Raw genomic sequence first — 27,686 nt, 5'->3', positions numbered from 1 at the left:
GATAGATAGATAGATAGATAGATAGATAGACAGATAGACAGATACATAGAAACATAGATACATAGACGGATGGACGGATGGATGGATGGACGGACAGACAGACAGACAGACAGACAGACAGACAGACAGACAGACAGACAGACAGACAGACAGACAGACAGACAGACAGACAGACAGACAGACAGACAGACAGACAGACAGACAGACAGACAGACAGACAGACACACACACAGATAGATAGATACATACATACATACATACATACATACATACATACATACATACATACATACATACATACATACATACATAGATACATACATACATAGACACATAGATAGATAGATAGATTAGTAAGCTGTTGAGTAACAAGTCCTTCCATACTGCCCTGCAGTGGGGAGCTGTCAGACAGAAAGTCAGAAAGTCCAGACATTGATGGATGGACGGACGGATGGGGGGCCGGGCAGGGCAAGGGAATGGATGGAGTCAGGTAGAGGAGGTGCCAACAGAGATGCAGCGATGGTGAGTTACAGAGAGAGAGATGGACAGCGAGTGCTTCTCATATGCAGAGGGGGGAAGTTTGTTGAGCCTCTGGAGATGGCATGGCACCTCAGGTCAGTATAGAGGTGGGAGATTGACAGAAAAACGGATGGAGTGTGGCAAGGAGATGGAAGCAGAGAATAGGCAGATCCTTAAAGGCTATTATGTAGAGGAAGGCTGGACGAGGAGGGTTACGGGAGAGCTGTTGGAGAGTTCTGATGTTTGCATTCAGAGCGGAGCGAAGTGCCAAGGGTACTGGAGAATGGCAGGAAGCGGAGAGTCAAAGCTCATGAATATTTAAGCCTTGTGCTTGATGTATTTTCTGTACACCTGCAAAACCATGTTTTCTTTGCTTAAATGCTTTCCGCAAAGGTGAAAACATTTTTGTTTTTTTCATTAGAATAATGCATAATATATTTCCCTGCACAATCAATCGCTATTCATATTAGATATTCAATTATTTCCTTTCCTTGCGTAAAGATTGGTCAGGAGTAACCTATGCTAAAGGAGGGTTAAAGAATGCACCAAGGCACCTTTCCTAACCCTTTTTAGAATTTGAACAACCTTTCCTCCAAGTACTTCCGGGTCATCTCCTTAGGAAAGGAAATTTCCAATTCAAAAAAGAGAATCCGTAGAGGCCCTAGGTTAGTTTAGTCTGATCAATTCTCATGGTTACTTAGCAGAGAGTCCCTTAAGTCACGTTAATGGAATGTAACTCTAAATGAAAGTAGCGAGGCTTAGCAAAATTAGCCCGTCTTTGCGTTTAGCCTGGTTGATGGAATACCCCTTAGGTACACTATAAAGTATGTTATCAAAATGTTTGTAGTGCAATGCCTTTAATGTACGCTGTTGATTTCATCATTCCATCATCATCAATTTTGCTCTAATGCTATTGCTAGAGAAAGTAAATCTTTCATATTGCATATTGTCAGGTTAAATTATGCAAAGGAGATCCTCTGTCAAAACGTATGCGCTGTAAATAAGAGAAGCTTAGGACTGAAGCAAAAAGCAATTATAACATTTTGAAAGCACTTAAAACAGAAAAATGGTTTGTAGTTTATGTTTTGGAGTTCATAGGTTGTAGTTTATGCTCCATAGTGTTTAATGTTTCACTGCATTTGCATTTATTATTTCCTCTCTCTTAAACATGTTTTCTTTGTTTTAAAGGTTTTTCAGTCTTTTCAAGCAGCCCTTAATGTTGCTTCCCATGGAAGAACAGTGGACAGCAATGGAATGCATTCTGCATCCACACTTACCATAAACCATACATCCTGTTTACTTCCTGGTCCAGCGGGCAGACCAGACCGGTCGGCGGACTAACGCTACGACACCACCAGCTGCTACTTGTATCTGGACAGCATTTTTAGTCTTCAATTCGCCTCAACTCACAGTTTCCATAGCGACGGGCTGGGAGGAATTGAAGACTGAAAATGACATACAGGACATTTGGTCTCTCTCTCTCTCTCTCTCTCTCTCTCTCCACTGCTGTACCTCAGGCATGTGGATGGTGACAGCCGCATTGGTGGTGACGGCAAACGGGTCCAAAGTGATCGTTTGGGGTCAGCCGGTCCTGAGTGCTGCTGGTGTACAACGATGTGACATAGGCAGCAAGCCTGAGTTTTATGCCTGAGCCCTGGGTCTTGTCTTGGTCTGTCTATCGGTGCCTTGTGTGAGGCAGTAAAACAGGTTTTGTGCACGTCATTTCAAACGCAATATTTTGCAACGAGGATGGTATTTCGCTGCCACCATCTACCCCCTTCCTGGCATTGCATGGTGAGCCTGCAATACCCCGGGGACTCCCTCTAATGCTCACCTGCCGCCATTCTCTTCCGCAGCGATCAACTGCCAGGTGAGCCTGTGCACCAGCATAGGCTAACCCGCGGGGCCTGGCTAGCTTTCATTCTAGATGATCCAGTTGATTGAACACACCCACAACGTAAGGGTGCGTGACACTCTTACTTGAATGAGTGTGAGGGATGGGGTCGGCAATCCTGACTGTCGCCACGCCACGGCAGCAATTGTAGCCATCACTGTTTGAAGGTCTGGCCTTCCTCTCTGCCCTTGCCCACCAGCCTCACCACAACTCTTCCGTTACTCTGTCATCAAGCCACTGCGCCTGCTGTATCTCATTGTTTGGGTCTCAGCTGAGCAGCAGCTGCTCGAAGCTGGCGTCATTAAGCTAGTTGACGCTAGGGCTGGGCCGATTATTTAATAATCGTCTCAACTGCCAGACTGCATGGCGGTTCACATGCTACGGTCACCTTTCCAATTCAGGGTGGGGGAGGGGAGAGAGGGGAGAGGAGAGGTGTATTTGGATAATAGGATGCATTCGGCTTGTGGATATCCATATAGCAAGGGAAATCTGGCTCTTAGACATGGACCTTGTCAGAAACAAAGTGTAACAACACCTGTTAGGTGCCATTTTTGACCTCCCTGGTTGGAAAGGTCGATGAACAGGACACTGTTCAGATGCTACACGCACCCATCCTGGCCACTGTCTCTGCAGGAGACAGTGAAAAGGCAGCCTCCGAGCGGAACCCTGTCCTCTCGGGTCTCTCTTCTCTCATCTCTTGCCAGGAATATCACCACAGATAACGGCCCTCAAAGTCCCTGCCGATTTCGCTACACGCCTTATAAGCAAGGCCATCCATCATGTTCACCCTGCATATTCTCAATCCCATGCCCACTGCAGTGTTTAACACCGTTTTGTTACCTTGTCCAAGGATGCTCCGTCACACAGGCCATCCGTCAAAATTCATGTACCCCAGGCACCTCGACAGGCTTGTTCCTCTGGGGTCAGAGCCTCAGTCAACAGAGGCAGATGAAGCAACCATTTCACGAGTCAAACCAGCCAGGGTGCCAGATTTCGCCATCTCAGACTGGGTGAGTGTCCCTAGGACCCACCGGGACAATAAAATGGGGTCATACTGGTCCTCTCCTCTACAAGTCAACCATCAACTGGATCCCAGCCAACTACCTTCTCAACAATGGCACTCGCCATCTCCCGAAGGAGCCACCTCCGCCACGTACATCCCGAGCCACACCGTCAGCATGGCAGGAGACACTCCTCAGCTGCCTCAGCTTTATGTCCCCCTGCCTGCACACGTTCGAGCCCTGGAAACAACATTTCATCTTGAAATCCTGCCGGGAGGAGGAAATGTTATGTCTGTTCACTGGGTCATCAGTGATGCAGTGAGTTATTTCATATTACTGCAATCATTGTGTTATGCCTGAGTGATTCTTTGGTCTGTCTGTTGGTGTCCTCAATGCAGTAGTAAAGCAGTAAGGTGATCCTTCTTAAAACAAAACCCCACCCCCTGATATAGCGTGAAATATCTTCCTGTAAGTTACTGTCAGATCCCAAGGTAGTGAGCATCACACATACTCAACATGACAAGCACAAATGATACTGCATAAGGTCTTATGAAAATACAATCTAATGGCAATGTTGTAGATACAATACACAAACTGTATGGAAAGAAAAATTTTGCCTTTTTAAATCTTGTTCCTTCTATACGCTATATAATTTGATGAAGCGTTTACATTGTGAACATTTTCCCTATGCAGCGTTTTCTTTGATTTGTTGAGCAGAACCATGTGGGATTGGGAAGATTGCCTTGAATATAGGATGCTTTTGATAAAAAGCTCACTTTTTTCCTGCAATGGAAATATGATAATATACCTCTGTTGTAGTCAAACACACAGTATATGTATATCTTATCTTTCCTTTTAATAATTTGTTTCTTTACCTTCAAATAGGAAAGAGCATTGATTATTTAAACAATGAACTCAACCACATTCACTTTGGGTCTTTGAAATGTAACCTCCTTTTCATTGAATGCACACACTGGTTGTTGTTTGGGGCCTTGGTCAGGTGGCTTCAACTAAAAGACAACTCATGTTCTTTCACTGTCAGTCTCAACCTCTGAGATGCTGTATCGAAGCACAAACTGGTGCTCAGGAATCAATTACAAATTGTAAAGGACAAATTACATCACACATGACATTGTATCTGTGTGTCCCATCCTGTTCTTTGTTACTGATTATTTGCATCCTGGTTACATTCCTCTGTAGACAACCACCTGACGATAATGGATCAAATGTAATGCATTCTGCCATTCACAACCAGAATCATGAAAATACATTTTTTTTTCGTGGCGTTTGGAGTGCATGTTTAACATTTATTCTGTCTAGACCCTAGTGAAACTTAATTTGAAAGGAAAATAAGAAAATGTAGTTTTAATGAGCTCTAGAGGAAATATGTATTTGTTTTACTTATTATTGGACATGATTCTTTCATGAGGTTTAACACATTTATTGACCATTGTTTTTCAAGGTAAAATTATATGGGAATAAGATAAATGTATGCACTCAACAGTAAGCATAAAAGATAAACCAAACATGGTAATATGGACTGCTAGGTTCACTAGTTGCCCTGAAAATGGCTTCCATTTAAACAATCAAGACTTGTTTGTACAATATATATGACATATCCTCAAGGACGCCTGAAATGAATTATTCACATAAAATGGGTCATTGTGTCCCAGAGTGAATTATGATTTTATTTTAAACCTCAGAAAGTTCAGAGCAAATCAAGTTCTTCAAATGCCATTTATATTGGATCGACTGGTTAAGATTTGAAATATGGACACAAGCTGGTAGGAATAGAATGAAGAAAAACCCAATTAAATCCACATTCGACTTGAAACAGGTCAAATAACACAAGCTCCAAGGTTGGCTCACAGTTTTCAGTTTGGTACAGTAAATTTTTGAATTTTTTTCAATTTTAACAGCGTTATTGTGTGATTAACGCTCTTTTGGCTTGCCAAATGTTGTCGTTTTTTCACCTGCTGTCTAGCAACAACTAGTCACATTTGAAAAACTACAACACGATACCAGATCTAGCTACACCGGAAACAAAACAACAAGCACGCCGCCCAAACTTGTTGGGGCAAGCAAGGATACCGAGCGGGTGAAAAACTCAAACTTAAAAGTATGTGTGTGTGTGTGTGTGTGTGTGTGTGTGTGTGTGTGTGTGTGTGTGTGTGTGTGTGTGTGTGTGTGTGTGTGTGTGTGTGTGTGTGTGTGTGTTGTTTGTGTCACTGTTCGAGCCTGCACGAGAGTTCAATGCTGTTACGTCTTCCTGACCAATCGCAGTTCAAGGCCCACCTGGGCTGTACCACTTCGGGAGGGGCCGCTCAGTTACTCCCCTCGAGACAAAATCGACTTGGTTGCGACGTTGACAGTTTGAATGTTGCGTCTGTTGAGTGAGTGAGAGGTTGCGTGCGCACAGCTCAGGCTGCCGGACGGCGCTCTAAGGAACTCTTCTAAACGCAATATTGTTATCCCGCAGTAATCAGCCCGAAAGCCCCGAAACGTTAACGGCCCACCGGGAATTCTCCCGACTTTCCCGATTACCACTTCGCCACCGTGTGTGTGTGTGTGTGCATGCGTGCATGCGTGCGTGCGTGCGTGCGTGTGTGTGTGTGTGTGTAGGCGGATTTAATAGCCTGGTAGGAATATTCATACTGGTTTAAATAATAAATGTTATAGTATTTCCCATCTTTGCTGAGCAAGATTTTGTTCGAAAGTTCAGTGATTAAAACAAATAAAAGCCTGGGCTATTGACGTTTTACGATAGGGCTACCACTGTTGGTCTCTCTTCTTATGCAGCTTGCCCACTGCATCTGTCCGTCAACGGACGACAGAAGGCGATTAATGCGATTAATCGCGATTAAATATTTTAATCGCTTGACAGCACTACTTTATATATATAGTATAGTATAGTATAGGCCGGGCATAGTATAGGGGTCTCCCGACACAATGAAAAGTGTCGCTGCGCAATCATGTAACGTTCTAAAATAGGGCTGTAGTGACGAAGATAATACATTTTTAAACAGTCTAATTGGTTAAAACATGTTTTAACACTTCAAAGCAAAACTGCAAGTGAGCGGCTTACGGATCCACTCTTGGTCAGAGTCTGACTCGCTTACAGCAGAGTCTAGAATATTTGACAATACTAGGCTGGGACCCAATTTCTTAGGGTGCCATAAAATGAAAAAGTTAGTCGAGAATGTCATTCTTGAGCCCGGCCGGGACAGAGAATACCAAACGAACCATACAAACCATAAACCCCAAACCGTGACCTGCGAACCCCACGGTGTGGATGTTTTATTGGAAGGCATTGTACCCCTAGTCTCTGCCCTTACTGGAGCTACTAGACTGGTACTGGGAGAATATTATTCAGCCTTTTACTATGTTGACATTTCTTCATAGTCATTGAGGAGACTCTTTTGTCCAAAGTGAAATTTAATTCAAATGTATTTGGCGAGCAGATATAGGTTAGGAAACTTAGGAATCTTGCTAAATGTGGTCACTGTCTGCAGGGTAGGCTTCAGACATTTAGAATCAAACCCAGAACCTTTCTGGTTGGGAGCAAATACACGACCACGGTTTTCCTTCCTATGTTTTACCAACTGTTGTTCCCAGGACTGCAATAGCAGCAACGATATCCACTGAAAGTTCGAACAAGGTCCCTCAAATACGTATAAATCACGGGACCTGCCAAACAATTACGGCTCCATCTTCTTCTTTGGCATCTATTAAATGAATGCACCCTGATCTGAAGAGATGTAAATAGAGAAGGAGAGAGAGGGACAAAGGCACTTTCTTCTGTCTCCTCTCTCATGCTGAGCAAATGAATAGAGCTTGTGTTGTGCCATGGTTTGTTTACCTCTTGTTTTTACAACACAACAAACAATCCACCATACGCAATTCATTGCGATTAAATCAAGTTAAGTATCTAGACGGGATAGTCCAGTGATTCAAATGTTTGGGGGTAGTGCCCTCGGAAATATAAAAACAAGGCGAAGGAATTGAGGAAACAAATCACAGATTTTTTGGATGCTTTGGATGCATGGAGAGCTAATGTCTTATTCATGGGAACAATGCCAACACACATGTGGAGTATTTTACAGAGGATGTACTGTCAAACACAGGGACGATTCTACCTCTGTGGGGTACGAGCAATAGGTAGTTTTGGAGCGACTCTGAGAGAAGGCCGCCGACATTTGCTAAAGAAACTAATTCAGTGACTTTTGGGGTTGTTTAAAATGCATGAAGGACTTCCATGTGATCCTCCTCAGTGAGTCCATCATAACTAAGCTGGTCACACAGAACTCCTCCTGTAACTGCCTGCCGTGTGGGTCCTTTTAGGAGAGGGCCGCGGACTGACTGCCTCTGGGCTGAGCAGGAGACCCCGAGACCCTTGAGGGCCTAGCCCGCCATTCAGCGCACGAAAGATTCAACCATGTCATCAAATCATATCCCCACGGAAACAAGCATGACTGCGATACAACCCCTTGCCACACACCCCCACGGGAGGAGGAAGTTATGCGAGAAGCAGCAGCTCTCTCTGCTCTGCCTTCCGGTGGAGGAGCAGAGAATGGAAGAGCAACCTTCAGACCTACCGGGAGAACTCCCTTACCTGCTTGTTCATGAAGATGTAGATGATGGGGTTGATGAAGGTGCTGGTTTTGGCCAGCAGCGAGGGCACGATGCTGGCCTCGGGCGTGACCAGGCCCAGGGGTCCGAAGGTGGCCAGCAGGGCGGTGATGCCGTAGGGAAGCCAGCACAGCAGGTAGCACACCACCATGATCACCACCATCAACAGCACGCGCTGCTCCCGCTTGCGGCTCATCGCCGTGTGGATGCCGCTCACCTGCATTGGGGGGATGGAGAAGGAGGGGGGGTTGGGTGGTGAGCCCATCAACGTGGGATGGTGGTGTTTGGGTTTTCTCCATCCGGCTTTTAATCAATCCAGAAACACGCTGCGATGAGACATTTGCTGTTGGAGGTTTTGAGAAGATGTCCACTAGGAGGTAACAGACCTTCTGCTGAACTACTAAACAGTGTTTTGTAAGTGTGCGGTATAGACATCCTTTTGTGACAGTGACCCTTTGTTATGAAGACCTGACTGGTCGGAAAAGAACACACGGGATCTGGTTGCAATTGTTGCCAGGAGCAACAGAGGGAGTGAAGAAGGAGATGGTTTTGAGAGAGAGAGAAAAGGAGAGAGTGAGAGAGAGAAAAGGAGAGTTGAAGAAAGAGAAAATCATCACAGCACAAACACTGGAGCAGAATCAGAGAACAGGCACCAGACAGAAGGAGACGTCAGAAGTTGAACAGAAAGAAAGAGAGCGGCGTACGTACGTATGTAGCCCGATAGGACGTTTCATAGGACATACATATACATGGATACATACATGCCCAAGCGCGCACGCAGACACATGCACGCAAGAAACCAGGCATGCACACACACAAACACACAACTGCACGCACACATAAATGCACACACACATAAATGCAAACACACAACGTTACTTCTCAGACATGGACACACACACACACATACACACACAACCATGTCGACACACAGAAACGCGCAGAAAAGCATGAAAAACATGTGAATGTAGATTTGATGGATAAACAACATGACTAAAACTTTAAGAGGGGAAATTTCACAGGTCCGTCGGGCAAACATCTCCCATGTGATGGTTCAACATGATGATCTCTCACTCCCTTATCTCTATCTCTCTGCCTCTTTCTGTCCCTCTCTCTGCCTCTCTCTCTCCCCCTGTCTCGCGCAATGTTTATGTTCTCGTCTCTATTTCCCATCCCTATCTCTGTTGCATGTATTACCCAACATCCAAACTACCCCTTCCTTCCACAAGTTGTATAATGTACATTATACAGTGTGGTGTGTGTGTGTGTGTGTGTGTGTGTGTGTGTGTGTGTGTGTGTGTGTGTTACCCCTCCAGGGTTGTCTCTGTACTAATGCCCGTGGCTACTGCTGTCACCACACTTTCTCATTTGACAAAACATACAATCAGGTAAGCACTCAGGCGTGGTCACCTGATGGCCAGTTGGTGTGTGTGTGTGTGTAGCACCATGGACACAGTGACAACTAGTCAACTAGTCACTGTGAATAAGTGTGGGTATTAGGAGCTTCTTTGAGAGTGTTTCTTAGTGACAGACCTGGCGTTGGGACGTGTCCAGCACGCTCAGGGCTGGACGCCACAGACGTTAAACGCTGTCGGGAGGCTGCCTTTGTGATGGATTTCATATTCTGCTCAGCATTCACAAATCAAAGTGTTGACATGTATAAACTGATTAATGTTTCTGTGGAGCGCACTCAGACATGCTGAATTCCAAAATGTTGAATGCAGACATTTGAATGAAGACATTTGAATGAATACATTTGAATTCACGTGCCAACGCAAGTACTAAAAAATGCTTTGCGGGTAGAGATCCATAGACATCTCTTATAATCAAAGTTTTGTATCTCTTACTTTTTCTCTCCTGAACACATCTCACGGTGTGTTAAAATGTTATCAAGCTTGTTCCCCGATCATCCAAGGACGGTTTAAAGTGTTGATCAGGGTTCAGACATAAAATCTGTCAAAGTGATGTCTCACACTGCCAGAGAGCAAACAGTGGAGGACCCTTTTGATCCGTCTGGTCTTGGCTGTCAGGACCACCATGCTGTTGGTAGGGTCATGTCAGAATCACCTTATTAAGATAACTCCCTACACACACACGTGCCTGTGTGTGACATTTATTCATTGTGCGTGTGTGTATGTTAGTGTGTGCGTGTGAGTGTTTTTTGGTGTGTGTGTGTGTGTGTGTGTATGTGTGTGTGTGTGTGTGTGTGTGTGTGTTACCGTATTAACCCACTGAGTTAATACGGAGGGGTATTAACTCAGTGGGTTAAAATTACTGTTTACTAGCTCTACAACAGCAAAAAGCAAGTATAAAACTTTGTTACTGACAACATAGCATAACATAACATAGACTGTATATAATACAGGATGAACTGACTTAACATAGACTGTATATATAGGTTTCGGTGGTACGGCTTTTCGCACGCTTGATCCCTTCCTCACAGATAGAAGGCAATTTGTGCTCTATGAGGGTTCAGAATCAAAGCACTGCAAACTATGCTTTGGTGTACCACAAAGGTCGGTCCTTTGTCCATTGCTTTTTGCAATCTACATGCTTCCCTTTGCCAATGTTATCCGCGGCTTTGGAATTAGCTTCCACTGCTATCCGGATGACACCCAACTCTTTATTCCTGTAGGATCAGGGGAATCAGCCCAGATCCAGAAGGTGGAGTCCTGTCTGGCTGCAGTGAAGAGTTGGATGTCACAGAACTTCCTGCAGCTTAACACTGGGAAGAAAGGGCTGATAATTATAGGCTAAAAACGGGACCAGAGAAAATTGGAACACCCTCATTGTGGTTGGATGGCTTGGCCATCCCACAAAGTGCATGTGTCAGAAATCTTGGTGTCCTGTTTGACCCTCTACTGTACTTTGACCAACATGTTAGAAGTATAACCAGAATTGCATTATTCCATCTGAGGAACATTGCAAAAATCATACCAATAAGACAATGATTCACGCATTTATATCATTAAGACTGGATTATTGTAATTCCTAATTCTCGGGTCTACCTAACTACCACCAGAAGTCTACAGCTTGTACAGAATGCTGCAGCTAGACTACTGACTAGAATGAGGAAGTTTGATCACATCACTCCTATTCTCGCCTCTTTGTTCTGGCTACAAATAACTTCCAGATCCGATTTTAAGGTGCTACTGCTAACCTATAAAGTCTTGCATGGATGAGCTCAATCCTACCTAAAGGACCTCATCATTCCTTATAATCCTTCTCGGTCCCTCCGGTCTTCGAAGTTGGCCCCCTCTTTCTTACCAAAGGTGAAAAATAAATCAGCTGGACAGAGGGCGTTCGCCATCGAGCCCCCTTCCTATAGAATAGTCTGCCACCTGTAATCAGGGAAGCTGACTGTCGAGCTATTCAAAGCAAAGCTTAAAAAGCATCTCTACAGCCTTGCGTTTTAAACATATGGGTGTGAAAACGATACAGATGTGATGCGAAGACCGCTGGGTGTTTGTTCTTGCTTTTGTTAATGCAGTTGCTAAATTAGTAGCAGAATACATTTCCACTCTGTACTTTTTCCCCTCCAATTCACTATTCTGTCTGTTCTAGCGCGTTGCGGTGACTGGACTGGATGCCTGGACTCTCCTCATGGTTAAAACCAGCACCCTATCATAAATTTAATATGTTGTGCCTGTATGTATGTATGTCAATTATGGCACCCACTGCACTCCTGACCATCCCTGGAAGGAGGGATCCCCCACTCTGCGTTTCTTCTCAAGATTTCTTCCTTGCTGATTAAGGGAGTCTTTTCTTGCCCTTGTGTCAGGGGGGTGATATAAATATTTGGCCTGTTAAGCCCTTTGAGACTGTAATGGTGATCAAGGGCTATACAAATAAAGTTGAATTGAAAATAATCCCTGACCCAGCCCTGGGTCGTAGGTTTACCCTTGACCCTAGCCCTGGGTCGTAGGTTGACCCCTGATCCCAGCCCTGGGGTCGTAGGTTGACCCCTGACCCAGCCCTGGGTCATAGGTTAATCCCTGACCCCAGCCCTGGGTCGTAGGTTGACCCCTGACCCAGCCCTGGGTCGTAGGTTAATCCCTGACCCCAGCCCTGGGTCGTAGGTTGACCCCTGATCCCAGCCCTGGGGTCGTAGGTTGACCCCTGACCCAGCCCTGGGTCGTAGGTTAATCCCTGACCCCAGCCCTGGGTCGTAGGTTGACCCCTGACCCCAGCCCTGGGTCGTAGGTTGACCCCTGATCCCAGCTCTGGGTCGTAGGTTGACCCCTGACCCAGCCCTGGGTCGTAGGTTGACCCCTGACACCAGCCCTGGGACGTAGGTTGACCCCTGATCCCAGCCCTGGGGTCGTAGGTTGACCCCTGACCCAGCCCTGGGTCGTAGGTTAATCCCTGACCCCAGCCCTGGGTCGTAGGTTGACCCCTGACCCCAGCCCTGGGTCGTAGGTTGACCCCTGACCCAGCCCTGGGTCGTAGGTTAATCCCTGACCCCAGCCCTGGGTTGTAGGTTGACCCCTGACCCCAGCCCTGGGTCGTAAGTTGACCCCTGATCCCAGCTCTGGGTCGTAGGTTGACCCCTGATCCCAGCCCTGGGGTCGTAGGTTGACCCCTGACCAAGCCCTGGGACATAGGATGACTATGTCTGGGATATAATATAGAATCAAATAAATAACACATATGTAGAGGTAGAAGAAGCAGCCTCTCTTGGCGTGTTCTTTCCTCTGGTTTAATAAGCTGCCTGCTGGCCCACGAGGTTAAATAAAGACAAATCAAGGTTTTGTAATGGATAATTGATCCGTGGGGTATTCTACGAACATCGATTAGTGGGTGAGCGAGGTATGTTGCGCTAAAAGCCTGGGTTAGCTGTGACACAAAAGTCACTCTTTTAGCGTATCTGTATCACCATGGTGACTTATGCTGTCAATCAAACCTGGGGTGCGTTTCCCAAAACAGTCAGGAAGTTGTGTTTTTGCCGACTTATTACTAAGCCCAGTTGTACTATGCAGCAGCCGAAATACAAGTGTTTCCCAAAACTCTCCAGCTAACATAGCAATACGTAGCTGACCTCTTCGTTGATTAGCTGCGTACTTATTAGCTAATACATAGTGAGCAGATGTTTTCTGAAGGCTGAGTTCAGAGTTACTTTGAGGTAATCAATCATTCACAGGTGGAAGCCTCACAAACTTTGATATTGAGACTACATTCAGATTCAGATTCAGCTTTATTGTCCAGGTTTGCGTAACAAACAAGGAATTTGACTTTGGTTATGTAACGGGGGGGTTAGGCAGAACCCAAGAGCACAGACTGACAATGGTGACAGGGCAGTTCAAAGGTTTATTGATTGCACCGATAATCAGGATCGGGCAGGCCGAGTAAACGGGGACAGACAAGAGTTCGGGGACCGGCAGATGATCAGGTAGACTGGGGGTACCGTAACCGGCGGGTAGTCGGACAGGTGGGGACTCGATCACTGGCCGGCGATCAGGCAGGCAAGGGCTAGTCGCCGGGCGGGTAGTCGGGCAGGCGAGGGGTCGATATCAGGGGGGGCAGGCAGGTGAGGAGCCGAAAACAGTGAAGCAGACAGGCCGGCAGGGACTCGACAACAGGCGGGTGGTCAGACAGGCGAGGGTTCGGTAACAGGCAGGATCAGTGTTGGAGAAACAGTTCTGGAGTTGCAGGAAAGCTCTGTGAGTAACGAGAAACGATCTGGCAGAGACTGAGTAGAGAGAGAGGATTGATATAGAGGGAGCACAGGTGAAGGTGGTTGAGCTAATGAGGTGAGCTCAGCGTGGCAGACAGGTGAACGGGAAAATCAGGAGCGGACCATGACAGGTTAACCCTTTGCTCTCAAAGTACAACACTCAACACTTAACCTATTGTTAATATATAAAAAAAAACACAAAACATAAAGAGCAGCACGGAATGTAAAGTATATTGTTAAGCATACAGTATAACAATACAATAGAATATACTAATTTGCAAAAAATAAATAAAATAACAATATAAGAGAAGGAAGAAATGGTGCAATATCAGTGCAGTCAACATACGGTCAGAGATTTAAGATTTCAACATAAATATAAATACAGTGCAAGGCAGTTCAGTGCAGTGGCAATATATTAATAACAACAATATTTGAATTGAAAAATGTAACTATACACGAGGAAGATGCAGAACAGTGATGATAGACCTTGTTCAGTCAAAGGGTGGGGGTTATTTCTGAGCGTTCAACAGAGTGATTGCTTGGGGAAAGAAGCTGACTTTGTGTCGGCTGGTTTTGGCAAACAGTGCCCTGTACCGCCTACCAGAGGGAAGGAGGTTGAACAGTTTGTGACCAGGATGTGAGGGATCTAGGGCAATTTTTGCTGCCCTTTTCCTGACACTGGACTGGTACAGGTCCTCGATGGCGGGAAGATCAGCTGCAATGATACTCTCCGTAGCCCGCATTGTCCGTTGCAGTCTGGCCCTGTCCCGTTTGGTGGCTGACCCAAACCAGACCAAACCAGTGATCGAGGTGCAGATGACAGACTGAATGATGGCTGAGTAGAAGGTGGTCAGCAGCTCTTTAGGTAGATTAAACTTCCTTAGTTGTCGCAGGAAGTATTACCTCTGCTGGGCCTTTTTCTGGACAGAGTAAATGTGGGGACTCCATTTTAGGTTCTGTGAAATGAAAGAGAGCATGTGCACAGAGTATGTGCAGAAGGTCTTGGTCTGCACACAGAAGTCCTCGCAAAAACGGATGTAAGATGTTACAGTGTCCGTGAGGTCGTTGAGGTCTGTAGCTGCAGCTTCAAAAATGCTCCAGTTGTTGCAGTCAAAGCAAGCATGCAACTCAAACATTGATTCCCTCGTCCATTTCTTTAAAGTCTTTGCCCCAGGTTTACAAGTTTTTAGTTTCTGCCTGTAGTTTGGGATGAGATGAAGCAGACAGTGGTCGGAGAGCCCTAGAGCTGCCCGAGAAACGGCGCGATAGGCGTCCTTTAAAACTGTCTAACAGTGGTCCAGTGTGTTTTTGTCTCTGGTGGGAATCTTGATGTCTGTCTGTATATAGGGAGTTCTTGGTTGAGTTTGGCATTGTTAAAATCCCCCACAACAATAATGATGAGAGAGCCCGGGTGTTTTTTCTCTATGTCTGTTATCTGCTCGGCCAGCTGTTGCAGCACGTCTGCTACGCAGGCTTGTGGTGGTATGTAAACACCGACCATAACAAACGAGGAGAACTCCCGTGGAGAATAATAGGGCTTAGTTTATGAAGAGAGACTAAGTGAGAGGTCCACGTATTTTACAGCACTGTAACATCTGAAGACCAACCATCGTTTAAGTAGAAGCAGATTCCTCCGCCTTTTGTTTTCCCCGAAAAATCTGTGTTGAGGTCCGCCCGGATGAGTTGGAAACCGGGCAGCTGAAGTGCGCTTTCCGGGAGGCGTTCACAGAGCCAGGTTTCAGTGAAACACAGGGCAGCGCATCTGTAAAAGTCTGAGTTGGTTTGATTGAGAAGCAGCAGTTCATCCATCTTGTTTGCCAGGGACCGGACGTTTGCCAGGTGAATGGCTGGAAGTGAGGTGCGTAGTCCTCGCTTCCTTAATTTCACCAGCGCTCCTGCTCGTTTCCCACGTCTGCGTCTCCGGCAGATTCCATGGAGAACCGTTGTGCCTCCCACCAGGATTTCAATAAAAATGATGTTTAAGAGTTCCACTCTGGAAAAAGTTGCTGGTGAAAGACCACCGTAAACGTAATAAATGCACAAAAACAAACAAAGTACAGAGTCTGCCATCCACAGCGCCATGGCAACAATATGCATAACATTCATATTGCATGTTATGCATCAGAAAATAAATTTAGACATATAAGCATGCAATAACATGCTTGTTATACAGTTGTGGTCAATATTCGCCAACTTGATTTTGTCTAGCCTACCTATCCTTTGAATCAACATTAGAAACAATTTCGGAATAAATGTTTTTTTGGAAAAACGTAACACAAATTTTTAATGAAACTGGCGAATTTGTCAGCATAGGCACTATCTATGCAATACAATATAGGTGCTGCAAACGGTTGATACGTATATGAACAAGATCATTCAAACAAGGAATTTTGGGGAAAAATTTGCTTTGTTTACACTATTAGTAAAATAAATACTTTTCTCCCCAATTCTGTGCAAGAGTCAGATGGCTTAGTGGTTGGAGCACTAACAGGTATTTTGCCACCGGTTCAAGGCTCGTTTCCTCAATTCTAATGATAGATTTTTAATGTTTGTCGATCTCTTAACATTACCTAGGCTGTATATTTCCCTCCTCCTTTTGACAGGGGGGCAGCATCTTGTGTTGTTGCTGGCCTAGGCAATTTATTTTATTTTAAATGTAGGCTATCACTGAATTCACTCCTCTAAAACCCGCTGACCAGAATCTTACCACATATGTTAAAGTAACAGGGTTGTTAAAGAAAATATTTTTGAGCCATTAAAAGTCCAGTGATGTTCGACACCCTAACATTTTGAGGCGGTACTGCACTATCTCGGAATGCTAATTGCATAAACAAGACAAAGAAGACTGAAATCGGTCATGTGTCCATGAATATCCAGTAAGCATGTAGCATAATATGGACCTACAACGGCCCTAGAGCCGTTGTCAATAATTAGCATTTTTACCATGCGAGTAATAAGGTCTCAGCCAGACAATGTTGATGGGAAACAGTCAGATAGCCTTAGCTTACCTAGTACTTTGGAGTTTAATAACTTCTGAGCTTCCTATGTAGGTGAAATGGTTTTGGGGAACACTTTCCTATTAACTATTTAGTCCCTAAGAGGTAGGTTGCTAAGGAAGTTAGCAACTATGCTTTTGGGAAACTAACCCCTGGTCGCTAGCTGGTTATCAGCTAAGTCTATCGGGTCAGATCGGCGTGCACAGCTTCCTAGCCCCTCCTTTGACAAGGTCGTCACCATTTGTGGGTGTTCCAGTGGACCTCGGAGCACGTATCATACAGGGGTCTCTCCGGAGACAGAGGGTCTTTCGGGACAGATCCGATCCCTTGGCATTGCCAGATAATATTCTTAAAGAGAGATACAGTTTCTCATCAGAGGGTATTCGCTATTTGATTGTCCTTGTTGAACCTTATGTAGACAATGCTTTCTGTTGCACAATGTGTCTCCGTGAGAGAGTGGTAGAGTGGCGGTAGCGCGTCAGGCTTAAATTTCTGTGTGCAGGGTTCGTCTCCCAAGTGATGAGCATTTTAGTGTAGCTTACAAAGTCCCAATCCTTATGTCATGGTGTATGTTTTTGTATTAATATTTTTGTGCTTATTTCAAACTTGAACCCATGTTCTCAAGGCCGTGCTGGCACCACATCTATGGTAAAAGGAATGGTGATGGACAGGTGAGTTTTACCCCCGGTCGCTGGTATTTGGATCTTATAGTAATCCACTACGACCACCACCGCTACATCTCAGCGGTTTTAAACATATGCTATACATTTCTTACATAGGGTATATTTAAAGCGAATTCCCTAAATTATAGAAAAAGACAGGTTGGACTTTGCTTTGCATTTTGAAATCATCATCACTATATTGGGATGAATGGGGAACAATTCTGCATTTCGCATAGTTATTTTTTAGACAATATGCAGAATCTTTTCACTGACAAATTTACACCATCGGCAGTTTTTTGCCAGCACACCCCGCTAGCCTTATTATGTGCAACTGTGTTGCCCCTACATTTTATCTGATTCTTGAACTCCTCATAGGAGTTCATTATGACTATCTGTTCCTCTTGAGAGAAATAGACTGCTCTTGTGCTATCCCTTTTGTAAAACCTTAAGCGGAAAACCTGGATTGACTAATCGAAGCCTAAATGAGCGTCGTAGTACCATTTAACTCTGACCACGAGATGCGTCTATGTCAATCCAGATTTTCCCAAGAAAGCCTGGGTATGTTCAGCGCGCTTCGTAGTATACCCCACAGGAATGACAGATCTTTGTCATTTCGACAACCTTTTGATGTGTCTTCTTTAGCTACATTATTTTAAGGGGAATTTGATAGCAATAGAAAATACTTAATAGTCTACTTTTTGCATGCAAAAGGTACAAATTAGTCTTAGTTTGCATGTCCAGCAGTCTGTATCAAGAAAAAGTACATAAAAGAAACACACATATCGTTCAGACAGGACACATTAAAACACATTTACACAAAACGCAACTAAAGAAGGTACGCAATGGTGAGGACTGAATCAGAATTATAGATATAAAAGTCTGTGTGCTAGAGAAGCAGGCCTCTCAAAGTGACTGTCCTTATTGGACGGAGCAACAGGGTCTTTACTGTTTTGGACCGCAAAATTTTATAATGGACTTCTTCCATGTGATTGCGAATCTATGGGCCAGCATTAGAGAATATTCATTGTCCTCACTAACCTTGATACATTATAATGAGAAACAAATTGAGCGGTGACTAAAGGATTGGTGAAGATGAAGATTCTGATCATTAGTCTCTCATGTCTTTGAGAAGCCATTAACCCTGAATTTGGATTCGGAAATGAGGTCTTTACCTAATAGCAGTCCAAACCCCTCTAAGTAAGATGGTGAACCACGAGGGATGGTGGACACAGATATATATGGATGCGATGGACGAAAGTTGGTCATAAATCCAAAATGTTGTTGATCACGATAACCACAGATAATAAGCTCAGATGAATTAGAGTCTGAAATTATTCTTTACTATCCTACTTTTAAGTGATATGTCCAATACTATTTTCTTGCAGTGAATTCAGATACTTGCTCATGGCTGCCCATTAAATAGAAAGCCATTGGGGATTGAACCCAGAACCTTTGGACAAACACCCAGCAGAGTTTTCTCATGACTAGCAATAATAAAATAAAAGGAAAGGGATGTCGATGGTAAATAAACTAAGACACAGGACAATGAATAACTGTTACATAGCCTGAACAGGTCTACAGAACGCCTTATTACCACAGAAGAAGAGACTATTGTTTAGCCCATCCCAGACTGACATGAAAAGCATTGGGCCTGATGATGAATGTGTGCCCCTGTGCTTTGTTCCTTTCATGATGCCTAGCAGCCGTTCCCTGAAGCGTCTGACACCCCGCTGATAGCTGTGGTCAAATCCAGTGTGTGGATCTGTCAGTCTGAAGGCGGTTATTGTGTGAAAATGTTCTCTATTTACCTTAATTACATCATGCCGCCCACAGGAAGGAGGGCAGCGGGCCCTGACCACAACGGAAGGTGCTCCGTACGACACACACAGGCGGGCCGTGAGTTTAGTTGTACAGAGCAAACATCTTTTAAGGTTCATCTCTTCTATTTTCTCACTGGAGCTGTGTCACTCCAATAATGTTGTTGGAAGGAAAGTGAGAGCTATCTGTATATTTGTTTCCTCTGTGTTTTATACTTTATATCACACACAGTAGGCAGTTTGGAAATGGAATATAAGTAGACAGTGTGAAACTAGTTTGATGGACTGGCAGCCCTGCTGCTGAGAGGGGGACAGTAAGGCCGGCTGTAATTGGTTGACCATCTGGGGTCAGTAATCACTTGGCTCTGATAGGTTGAACTCGCTAAGCTGTCAGAGAGTTCAGCAGGACACCCGTATGAGTCGCATTTCTAAGAAAGAAATAGATATGATTAAAAACATCAGAAGATCAACAGAAGCAAATGGGTTTCAAAGTGTCTGAAAAACAATCATTCAGATGAAGTCCTATCAAGCGAGGGTTGGTGAGACCCCTCATTCGGGAGGGTGGCCACATTTTCTATCGCCGACCCTCTGCTATCAAATCTATTCAAAGTCTTCAAACTTCAACAATTGTATGATTCCTTACAATTGCAACTTACAATTCCGTCCTTCCTTGACGGAGGTTCACCCTCAGTGTCCACTCCTGAGAGAATTAGTATGGTTAGTATAATACAGGGGTCGGCAACCCTAGGCACACGTGCCACCACTGGCACGGGGCAGCATAATCATTGGCACAAAAAAAACAACTTATTTATTTTTTTTATTTTATTATTATTATTAAAAAATTTCACAGCACAATGCGGCAGCATAATCATTACTACCGTTTATTTTGCACTTTATTCTGTTTTGGGCATTTCTTCCCAGTGCAAATATGTTAAAATTAGTTACAGAAAGCAGTGATCTGAAATGGGATCAATTAATAGTTTTTAAACCTATGTTGTGAGTAATAGAGAAGAAAATATTTAAAATATTGCTGCAAGTGGCCTGTATGCATCGCCTTCACATGGTTTTGCAAAGCTGTACAGGTCTTAAAGATATTGATGTGGATGGTTCAAACATTCTCATATATTCTCGTTTTTTCTGTTTCTCACAGTGCAAATATGTTGTTGAATGAGTTTCTGAAAATGTTGTTTTAAGATGGGACATGTGTAATTATAATTTGTAAGCCCATGTTGCAAATATAACAACCAAAAAAAATATGAAAATGTTGATGCATGATTGTGGACTATATGAAAATAGTACAATTCCAGGTCTTCTGGAAATGTTTTTGGTCGCTGTGTCATAATTCAGCTTAATTTTTAAAATATTGTTGCTTAAGGCACACTCATTAACGAGAAAATGTCAAACTGGCACTGCATGTTAAAAAGGTTTCTCTCTGTTTCTGCCAAAGGCTCAGATCATATTGAAACATTATGGAAAGGACCCAAATAATAAAAACAAATAATAATTATACCTTTTGACTAATCCAGTCTGTTTTGGTTTGGTGTCTAACCAAGTTTTACTTAAGGAGAAGTCTTGATTCCACGTTCTCTTCCTGCTCAACTTAGCCCCCGACTTCTCCTCCCAAAGTAAGATAAGATTTGTAAGCACGGCTCTCTGACCTGTGTGCATGTGCATGGTTAAATCCACCACTTCTATCTGATATACTCATAGCTGTAAGGGAAATGCTAGTCACTATGTATGAATAAAGTAGCATCCTAACTTTCTCTTCTCACTAGCCTTTAGACATTGTGTGTTGTCAATATAAAATTTAACTTGTCCTCTCTCGCTCTCATTCTCTCTCTTGCTCTCTCTGTCCCTTTCTCTCTCTCCAACTCTCTTTTTCTTTCAACCTCCCTCTGAATTTATTCCACAATGCACACACACACTCATACAAACACATACAAAATCAAGTTTAATACCCATAATCAGCCAACTTGGCTTCCACACTCTACACTGGTTCCATGGCCAAAAGAGGTCCTCACTGATGCTCCGCCTCCCAATCCTCCTGCCCGAACCCCCCCCCCCCCCCACCCCGGGATCAGGAGAAGGAACACAAACATCACCTCGGCGGGGGGGAGAGAGAAGGCAGCCGACAGCCCCTCCTGCTTCCCAAAGCTGTCTCTGCAACCTTCATCCACCCATCCACACAAACATCCACCCATCCACACCCTCATCAATTCATCCATCCACAGACCCACAAAAACACACCTGCACACACACACACACACCTACACACCTACACAAACAACCACTGAAACACAGATCCATCCACACACAAAAACAAACACTGGTGGAGGTGGTGTTGGTGTTGGTGGGGAGGGGAGGTGGCAGTGTAAGCAAAAAGTGTGTTAAAGACAGTAGCAGAGAAGAGGGCGGGAGAGACATGGAGAGAGAGAGAGAGAGAGAGAGAGAGAGAGAGAGAGAGAGGGCAAAGGGAGATAGAGTTTGAAAGACAGAGAGTGAGAAGGATAGAAAGAGGGAATTGAAACACTTGAAACATGTTTGTGCCAGCCTTCCATCAGCTCACCGTACCAATAATGGATGCTCTGATTAGATCAGCAGTGGCGAAAATAAATCTTTTTGTCCAAACACAGAATGTCATCAATACCACCACTGCTTCCTCTAGCCTCCTGGACGGCCTGGTAGGTCCGTCGCCACGGTAACCAGCAGCCCTGTGCCCGTTTTTGGCAGTGGGACGCGCTGTGACCAGTGGAAGCGGAACAGACTTTCTTTGGCAGGTTTCATTGACTGGGTTCTCCGAGACAAATTGTTATTAACGACATCAGAGCCGTTGAAAGATTTTGAGTCGCCACAGTCCTTGTACCGTTTGAAAGGCTGCTCTAACAAGCATTCTGACAAAAAATTACAAAACCACTGTGGAAAAGTACAAAACATGAATAAAGCCTTCTTCTCGTAGCAAAAATATATAATAATATTTATAAACTGGGGGAGGGGGGGGGGATGTCCTCGAACACATCGAAAATTCGAAGCGTAAATGTGACTCATTTTGGTTCCAGGCTTCACACTGACACCCGGAAGAAGCAACGCACAATCACAGATGTCAGTGTGATCAACTTTGTACGAAGCACACACAGACAAAGACACACACACACACACACACACACACACACACACACACACACACACACACACACACACAACGCCAATAGCGGTGCTTTGAAATCCAGGGTGTTGATGATCAAATGATTTAATAAAGAGTAACATCGATATCTGAAACGCAAGGCGCCCCGGAAATAAGTCGCTGTGTCCATGCCAATCTGATCACGCTTTCCTACACCTTCTGCATATGGCACTCTCGCCCACGCAAAACCTATCTATCCCTCTCTATATCCATCCATCTGTTTCTCTGTCTTTCTATCTGCAATTCATCCATATCTAACTATCCATCTATCCAATGTCTTTGGTTCTCTATCGGTATGTGTGTGTCCAGGGCCGGAGTGGGACTCACTTTCAGCCCAGGAGTTTACATGATGCAGTCAGGCCCAACCCAACTGGGGATGCTTTTACTAAGTACAAGCCAATGAACAATTAAACCCTGAACTGGACACAGCTACTTCGTGCCGCCAAACCAACAAAACATTTATTTACCCACATTGAAAAATCTAAACTAAAAGCAAAAAAACGAAAGAACCCATTCGAGGTTCTGAAAAAAACAACTTAAAATTGGACTTTGAGGCCAATAGATTATAGCATATCTTTCCCTATATTTTTCCATATGTTGGAAACCATGACATTTGTCCTCTAATTTCCTGCGATATTACAACTTGCTCCTAGAAACTGCATCCTATCCTCTGTCGCACTCATAACATTGTGCAGTTTGCGACCTGTGTTTTCTCTGCTACCTCTTAGCCCTTCTCATCAGCATCACTGGGCTGACTCAGTTCTCTGGCCGCAAAAATGAAAACCTTCTGTGGCTACACACATGCTACCACCATACAACATTTGTACTGATAGATCATACTGATACTGATGGTTAACTAGCTACTTGTTCTCAAATCTACCCATTTGCCACATTTCATTGCCTTCTCCCAATTTATTTGTTAAAGCGCGATGGGCAAGCTGGCCAGCTAGTGATAAAATAAAGCTTTTATTTTAAATGTGATGTCATGACATTTTGCATGGCAACTAATGCTAAACTCCAAGCTCCGTTCTCTAACTCCTAGCATTTCACCTGCAGCGTCTTTACTTGATGCTCGGAATCGGAATATATCCGTTATTTTCAAGCATTTCGCTGCATCCTCCTCCAGTGCCTTTTCTTTTTAATTCTTTCTCCTTTCTATTTTTTGCTGTCAAACACTTTCAACACAATGTGTGTACCGCCCACAGGATAACCTGCACACTCTCTACGAGCCTGCACCAGGGTTCAATGTTGTCATAGCTGTTACGACCTTGGCTTTCTGACCAATTGCACACCTGGGCTGTGCCACTTGGGGAGGGGTCCGCTTATCGGCTGTGACACTTGGGGAGGGGCCGCTCATTCACTCCCCTCTGCACATATGGACTTGGTTGCCACGTTAACTGTTTGTGAGTGCTTACGTGTGTTTGTATGTGGGAGACAGTGAGTGAGAGGAGCGCACAGCTCAGGCTGGCCGGATGGCGCGGAAAGGAACTTTTATGAACTAAATATTGTCCGCACTAATAAGGCCCGAAACGTTAACGGTCCACCGGGAGTTCTCCCGACTCTCACGATTACCACTGTGTCTGTGCGTGTACGTGTGTGTGCAGGGGCGTAGCACCAACTTCTGGGCCCTATTTACAAGAGGTCCTGATTCCCACCCCCCCCCCCCCAAGGGCCATACCCAAATTTGTTGACGGGGGGGTGGGGGGTTGGATGAGGATTCCTGACGGGGGGTGGGGGGGGGGACATTTCACGATTGCTCATTTGCGTGTCCTAAATACAGCAGCAAGTGGCCACTGGGCGCAGTGCGCCAAGTGGCCACTAGGGGGTCAAGAAATCCAAATCAAAACTTCCCATGGAGTTTGCGTGTTGCTGACGGATGTCACAGTCTCTGTGTATCTACCTATCGAGTCTTAAAAACAAAATGGCGTCGACGAGTGATCTACTGATGGTATTGTGTGTATAAAATGTCCTTTTTTAATAAACAATACGTACACTTACAAAGTTCTCAATGGCTCGTTTTATATGTTAAGACCCTTATTAGACTACCAAAGAAGTGTCGGGCTACTTTTAGCCTTTTAAGTGGTTTAAAATAGCGATTTAGTTTTTACCATAACCAGTGCCCCCATCGTTCCAAGTTTATAGCGTTTTGATAGAATCGGCTAAAAACAGCCAACTGAAGAATGCGTCTACATGCGGTTTTTGTGCTCCAAAACGAATGTTTCAACTCGTTATCATACAAAACATATCCCAAATCCATTTTACACCGGAATTACCCTTTAAAACAACAACAGTTCTAGAATAGGACCATGGGTCAAAATTAGATGTCAACAGACCAAAAATAGTCAGAAAGCCTACAGAAAGTATAGATAGTTAATGTGGAGCACGGTTATCACATTATTAAAAATAGACTTGCAGCAATGATTTATTGAGGAACCTTTTTTTGGGAGCATTCTTGCAAGTAGTTTGCTGCCCCACCTGACCATATGGGCCCCACCTGCCCATATGACTTCTCTATACCAGTCACGCGCCTGGTATAGAGCAGTACTCTAATGGAATTAGTGGGTTGAAGTGGGTTAAAGTCAGTCACACCTCGGCTTTCTTGCAATTGAGAAACATGAGTTTCTCTTTCACTTACATTGCCGGGGGGGGGTCTCGCCCGGGGTGTAATTCAATGTAGAACCGCCACTGCCTGCAACCGCCGTACATTCAAGCACTGAGTAGCTGATCCAATAGTATGTGAATAAAGGCAAATGTTCCCTTAAAAAGCATCCAATGAAGACGCGCTTTCAAAAAAAAACTTGATGCGTAAACCCGTGCCCTCGGATTAACAATCTGTACATATGGTGTTGTAAATCCATTCTCTGGCCATGTTGCAAGAGATAGAAACAAATGGCCCATAGACTACTTACAAAGTGAGAGAATAGTTGTCCAATTATGTGCGGAAGGAACATTGGACAGTTTACTCAAAATGCATAATCATGCAGTTGTATGTATAGTCTGTTGGCCAGTATTGATGCAAAATCTGCACCTCTTTTGTGGTGAATGATCATTTCATACTGATGCTTACTCCCTGAAGCCAAGCAGCAAGAGTTAGGTAACGTAATGTACAAATTCTCTCCAATTCTCCAGGCACCATTAATTGCTGTTTTCCTTCCTGAAACAATTCCAAGGTAAACGTCTATGCCACCAGTCTGTGGTTGTAATTTGTAGACGGTCCCTAAAACAAATAGCAACCATCGCACAGACATCAATAGCAACAACATGTCATTGTGATTTTTCTCGATACTGTTACGTAATTTAAGCACATAAGCTACCCCCACATAGCCACAAGGAAAACAGGATCGAACGCGTAAGCTGTAATTACTATACATAGCCACAAGGGGAGCGAGCCCAACATGCAAGCTGCAATAACTACTCCAGCCACAGATGGCATCACCTTTAGACAGACGTGGAAGCCGGAGCCAATCCGTCACATAGGCCACGCTTACTTGATACAAACGTCGAGCGGGAGAGAGAGGAGGGCAGAAACCTATGGCTCGTTGGTAGCCCTGTGGCTAGAAGATAGGTCATCCGTCAGCTCCAAGAGCGTGTTAAATACAATTCCCCTCCTTTTGCTTCGTAGTTACCATACCGAAATACTTTAATAATACAGTATCCTAAACTGTCCTTCACATACTACACCCGTAATGTAGTGCAATTGTGTTGATGAATCCGATTGCGTGGTAAATAAAAACCGAATATCCAGTGAATATCAAACCGGCTGCTAACTTTTGCCTGTTGAGGAAGTCTGCTCCGGTAGAGCTGATCTTTAGCATCGTTCTAACCAGGGCTAACAGAGCCTGTCCCCTCCCGTACTATTAACTGTATTTAGAGGAAAGAGCCCGACTAAATCCGGATATTTTAATAAGTTTCTTAACCTTTCTTAACCATGCAAAAAAAATAATCTTTGAGTTTTACATGTTGGAGAACTGTTCATTAATTGACAGTCCTAATGTTTATTTTCTTCTGTCTTCAACTACTTTATTACAATATGGAAGGGGAGATTTGGAGGTGCCCTGGTCCAACCCGGTATCACACTATTTCGTGCTCATGCGCACAAACGTTAATCTATTGAATCGTGTCCCAGAGCACGATTGTCCGACTTTTTTCGTGCTACACAGAACGAAATGTAAACCAATGCATTCTGAATGGGAGCGTTTTTCAAACGAGCAAGAAAATAAAGCCTCCATGGTCAAAATCATTTAAACATAATTAAATTAAAGCGTGTAACGAGGAAATGAGAGGATCTAGTTGTGGGCCAGCAGAGGCTGGAATTCAACCGAATTCGGCCCATAACCTTATTTTTTACATTGTTTTTATATTATGAATATTTTAATATTGTCTGGTATACCTGAACCACACTTACACATTGGTGGAAGTGGTTTTTAAACGGTCAATTAGGCTACAGATCTTGTTATAACGATATTTGAATAATAGCTACATGGTCTAAATATTAGAGGCTAACTAAATAATTGTATATTTATACATATATAATATACATTTTTATATTAAATTAATTCAATATTAAACCAATGCATTTCAATCGGGAGATTTTTTTCGACTTCAGAAGGGGGGGCAGTGCAGTGCACGCTCGAGCATCATCTTGTTATAACGATAATTGAATAAAAGCTAGGCCTACATGTCTACTTACAATATTATAACTAAATAATTTTATATAAAAAAATATATAGGCCTATATAATATATATTTTAATATTTAATTAATTCAATATTGAACCAATGCATTTCAATCGGGAGATTTTTTTCGACTTCAGAAGGGCTGCGCAGTGACTTGTAATTAATACGTTTCTTTTGTAATCAACGTGACTCTATTCTTTTTTTTTATCACTGTCTGGTGGCTAGTAGGCTATAGCGTCACTCTGAGAGATGTGAACGGACACATTTAACGAGGCATGGTTATTTGAAATAATTCATTAAGGTATCATGTGTGAGAGGTCATTCTTCCTCCTTAGTGTGTACTGGGTGTGTATTTACAACACAGTCTCACTCCGAGAACGTCAGATACCGACTGTTGACGAGGGCACTTTAGCGTCGGTCGCTGACGGGAAAGGTACCCTTCGGCGTCGTCTGCAGACGGAGAGGGGGTTCAATTCACTACAATGTTATGCCATCCCCGGCGATGTTTGACGTTCAGAGCAGGTGCTCCAGCAGCCCATTCACGCCTGTATTAACCCGACTACGGCTCTAATAGACGCTGGGAGCATCTTTGCTATTGGATAGATTTTAGGATATTTATTTATTTATTATATACGGA

The 27,686-nt window shown here is 44.0% G+C and overlaps 1 protein-coding gene across 1 annotated transcript in view; it reads right to left on the bottom strand.

Annotated features, from left to right (window-relative positions):
* Positions 1–27,686, bottom strand: part of LOC307086207 (vertebrate ancient opsin-like) — a gene marked incomplete at both ends in the record, with an annotated part of 80,700 nt that overhangs the window by 3,937 nt on the left and 49,077 nt on the right. The window contains one exon of the mRNA XM_079751345.1: positions 8,027–8,260. Coding sequence (XP_079607471.1) covers positions 8,027–8,260 — 234 coding nt within the window. The remainder of the gene's footprint in view (positions 1–8,026; positions 8,261–27,686) is intronic.

Source organism: Pollachius pollachius, assembly GCF_949987615.1.
Source record: "Pollachius pollachius genome assembly, chromosome: 14".
In the NCBI taxonomy this organism is placed as follows: Eukaryota; Metazoa; Chordata; class Actinopteri; order Gadiformes; family Gadidae; genus Pollachius; species Pollachius pollachius.
The sequence above is the reverse complement of the archived record's forward strand: the minus strand, read 5'-3'. Positions and strand labels throughout refer to the sequence as shown.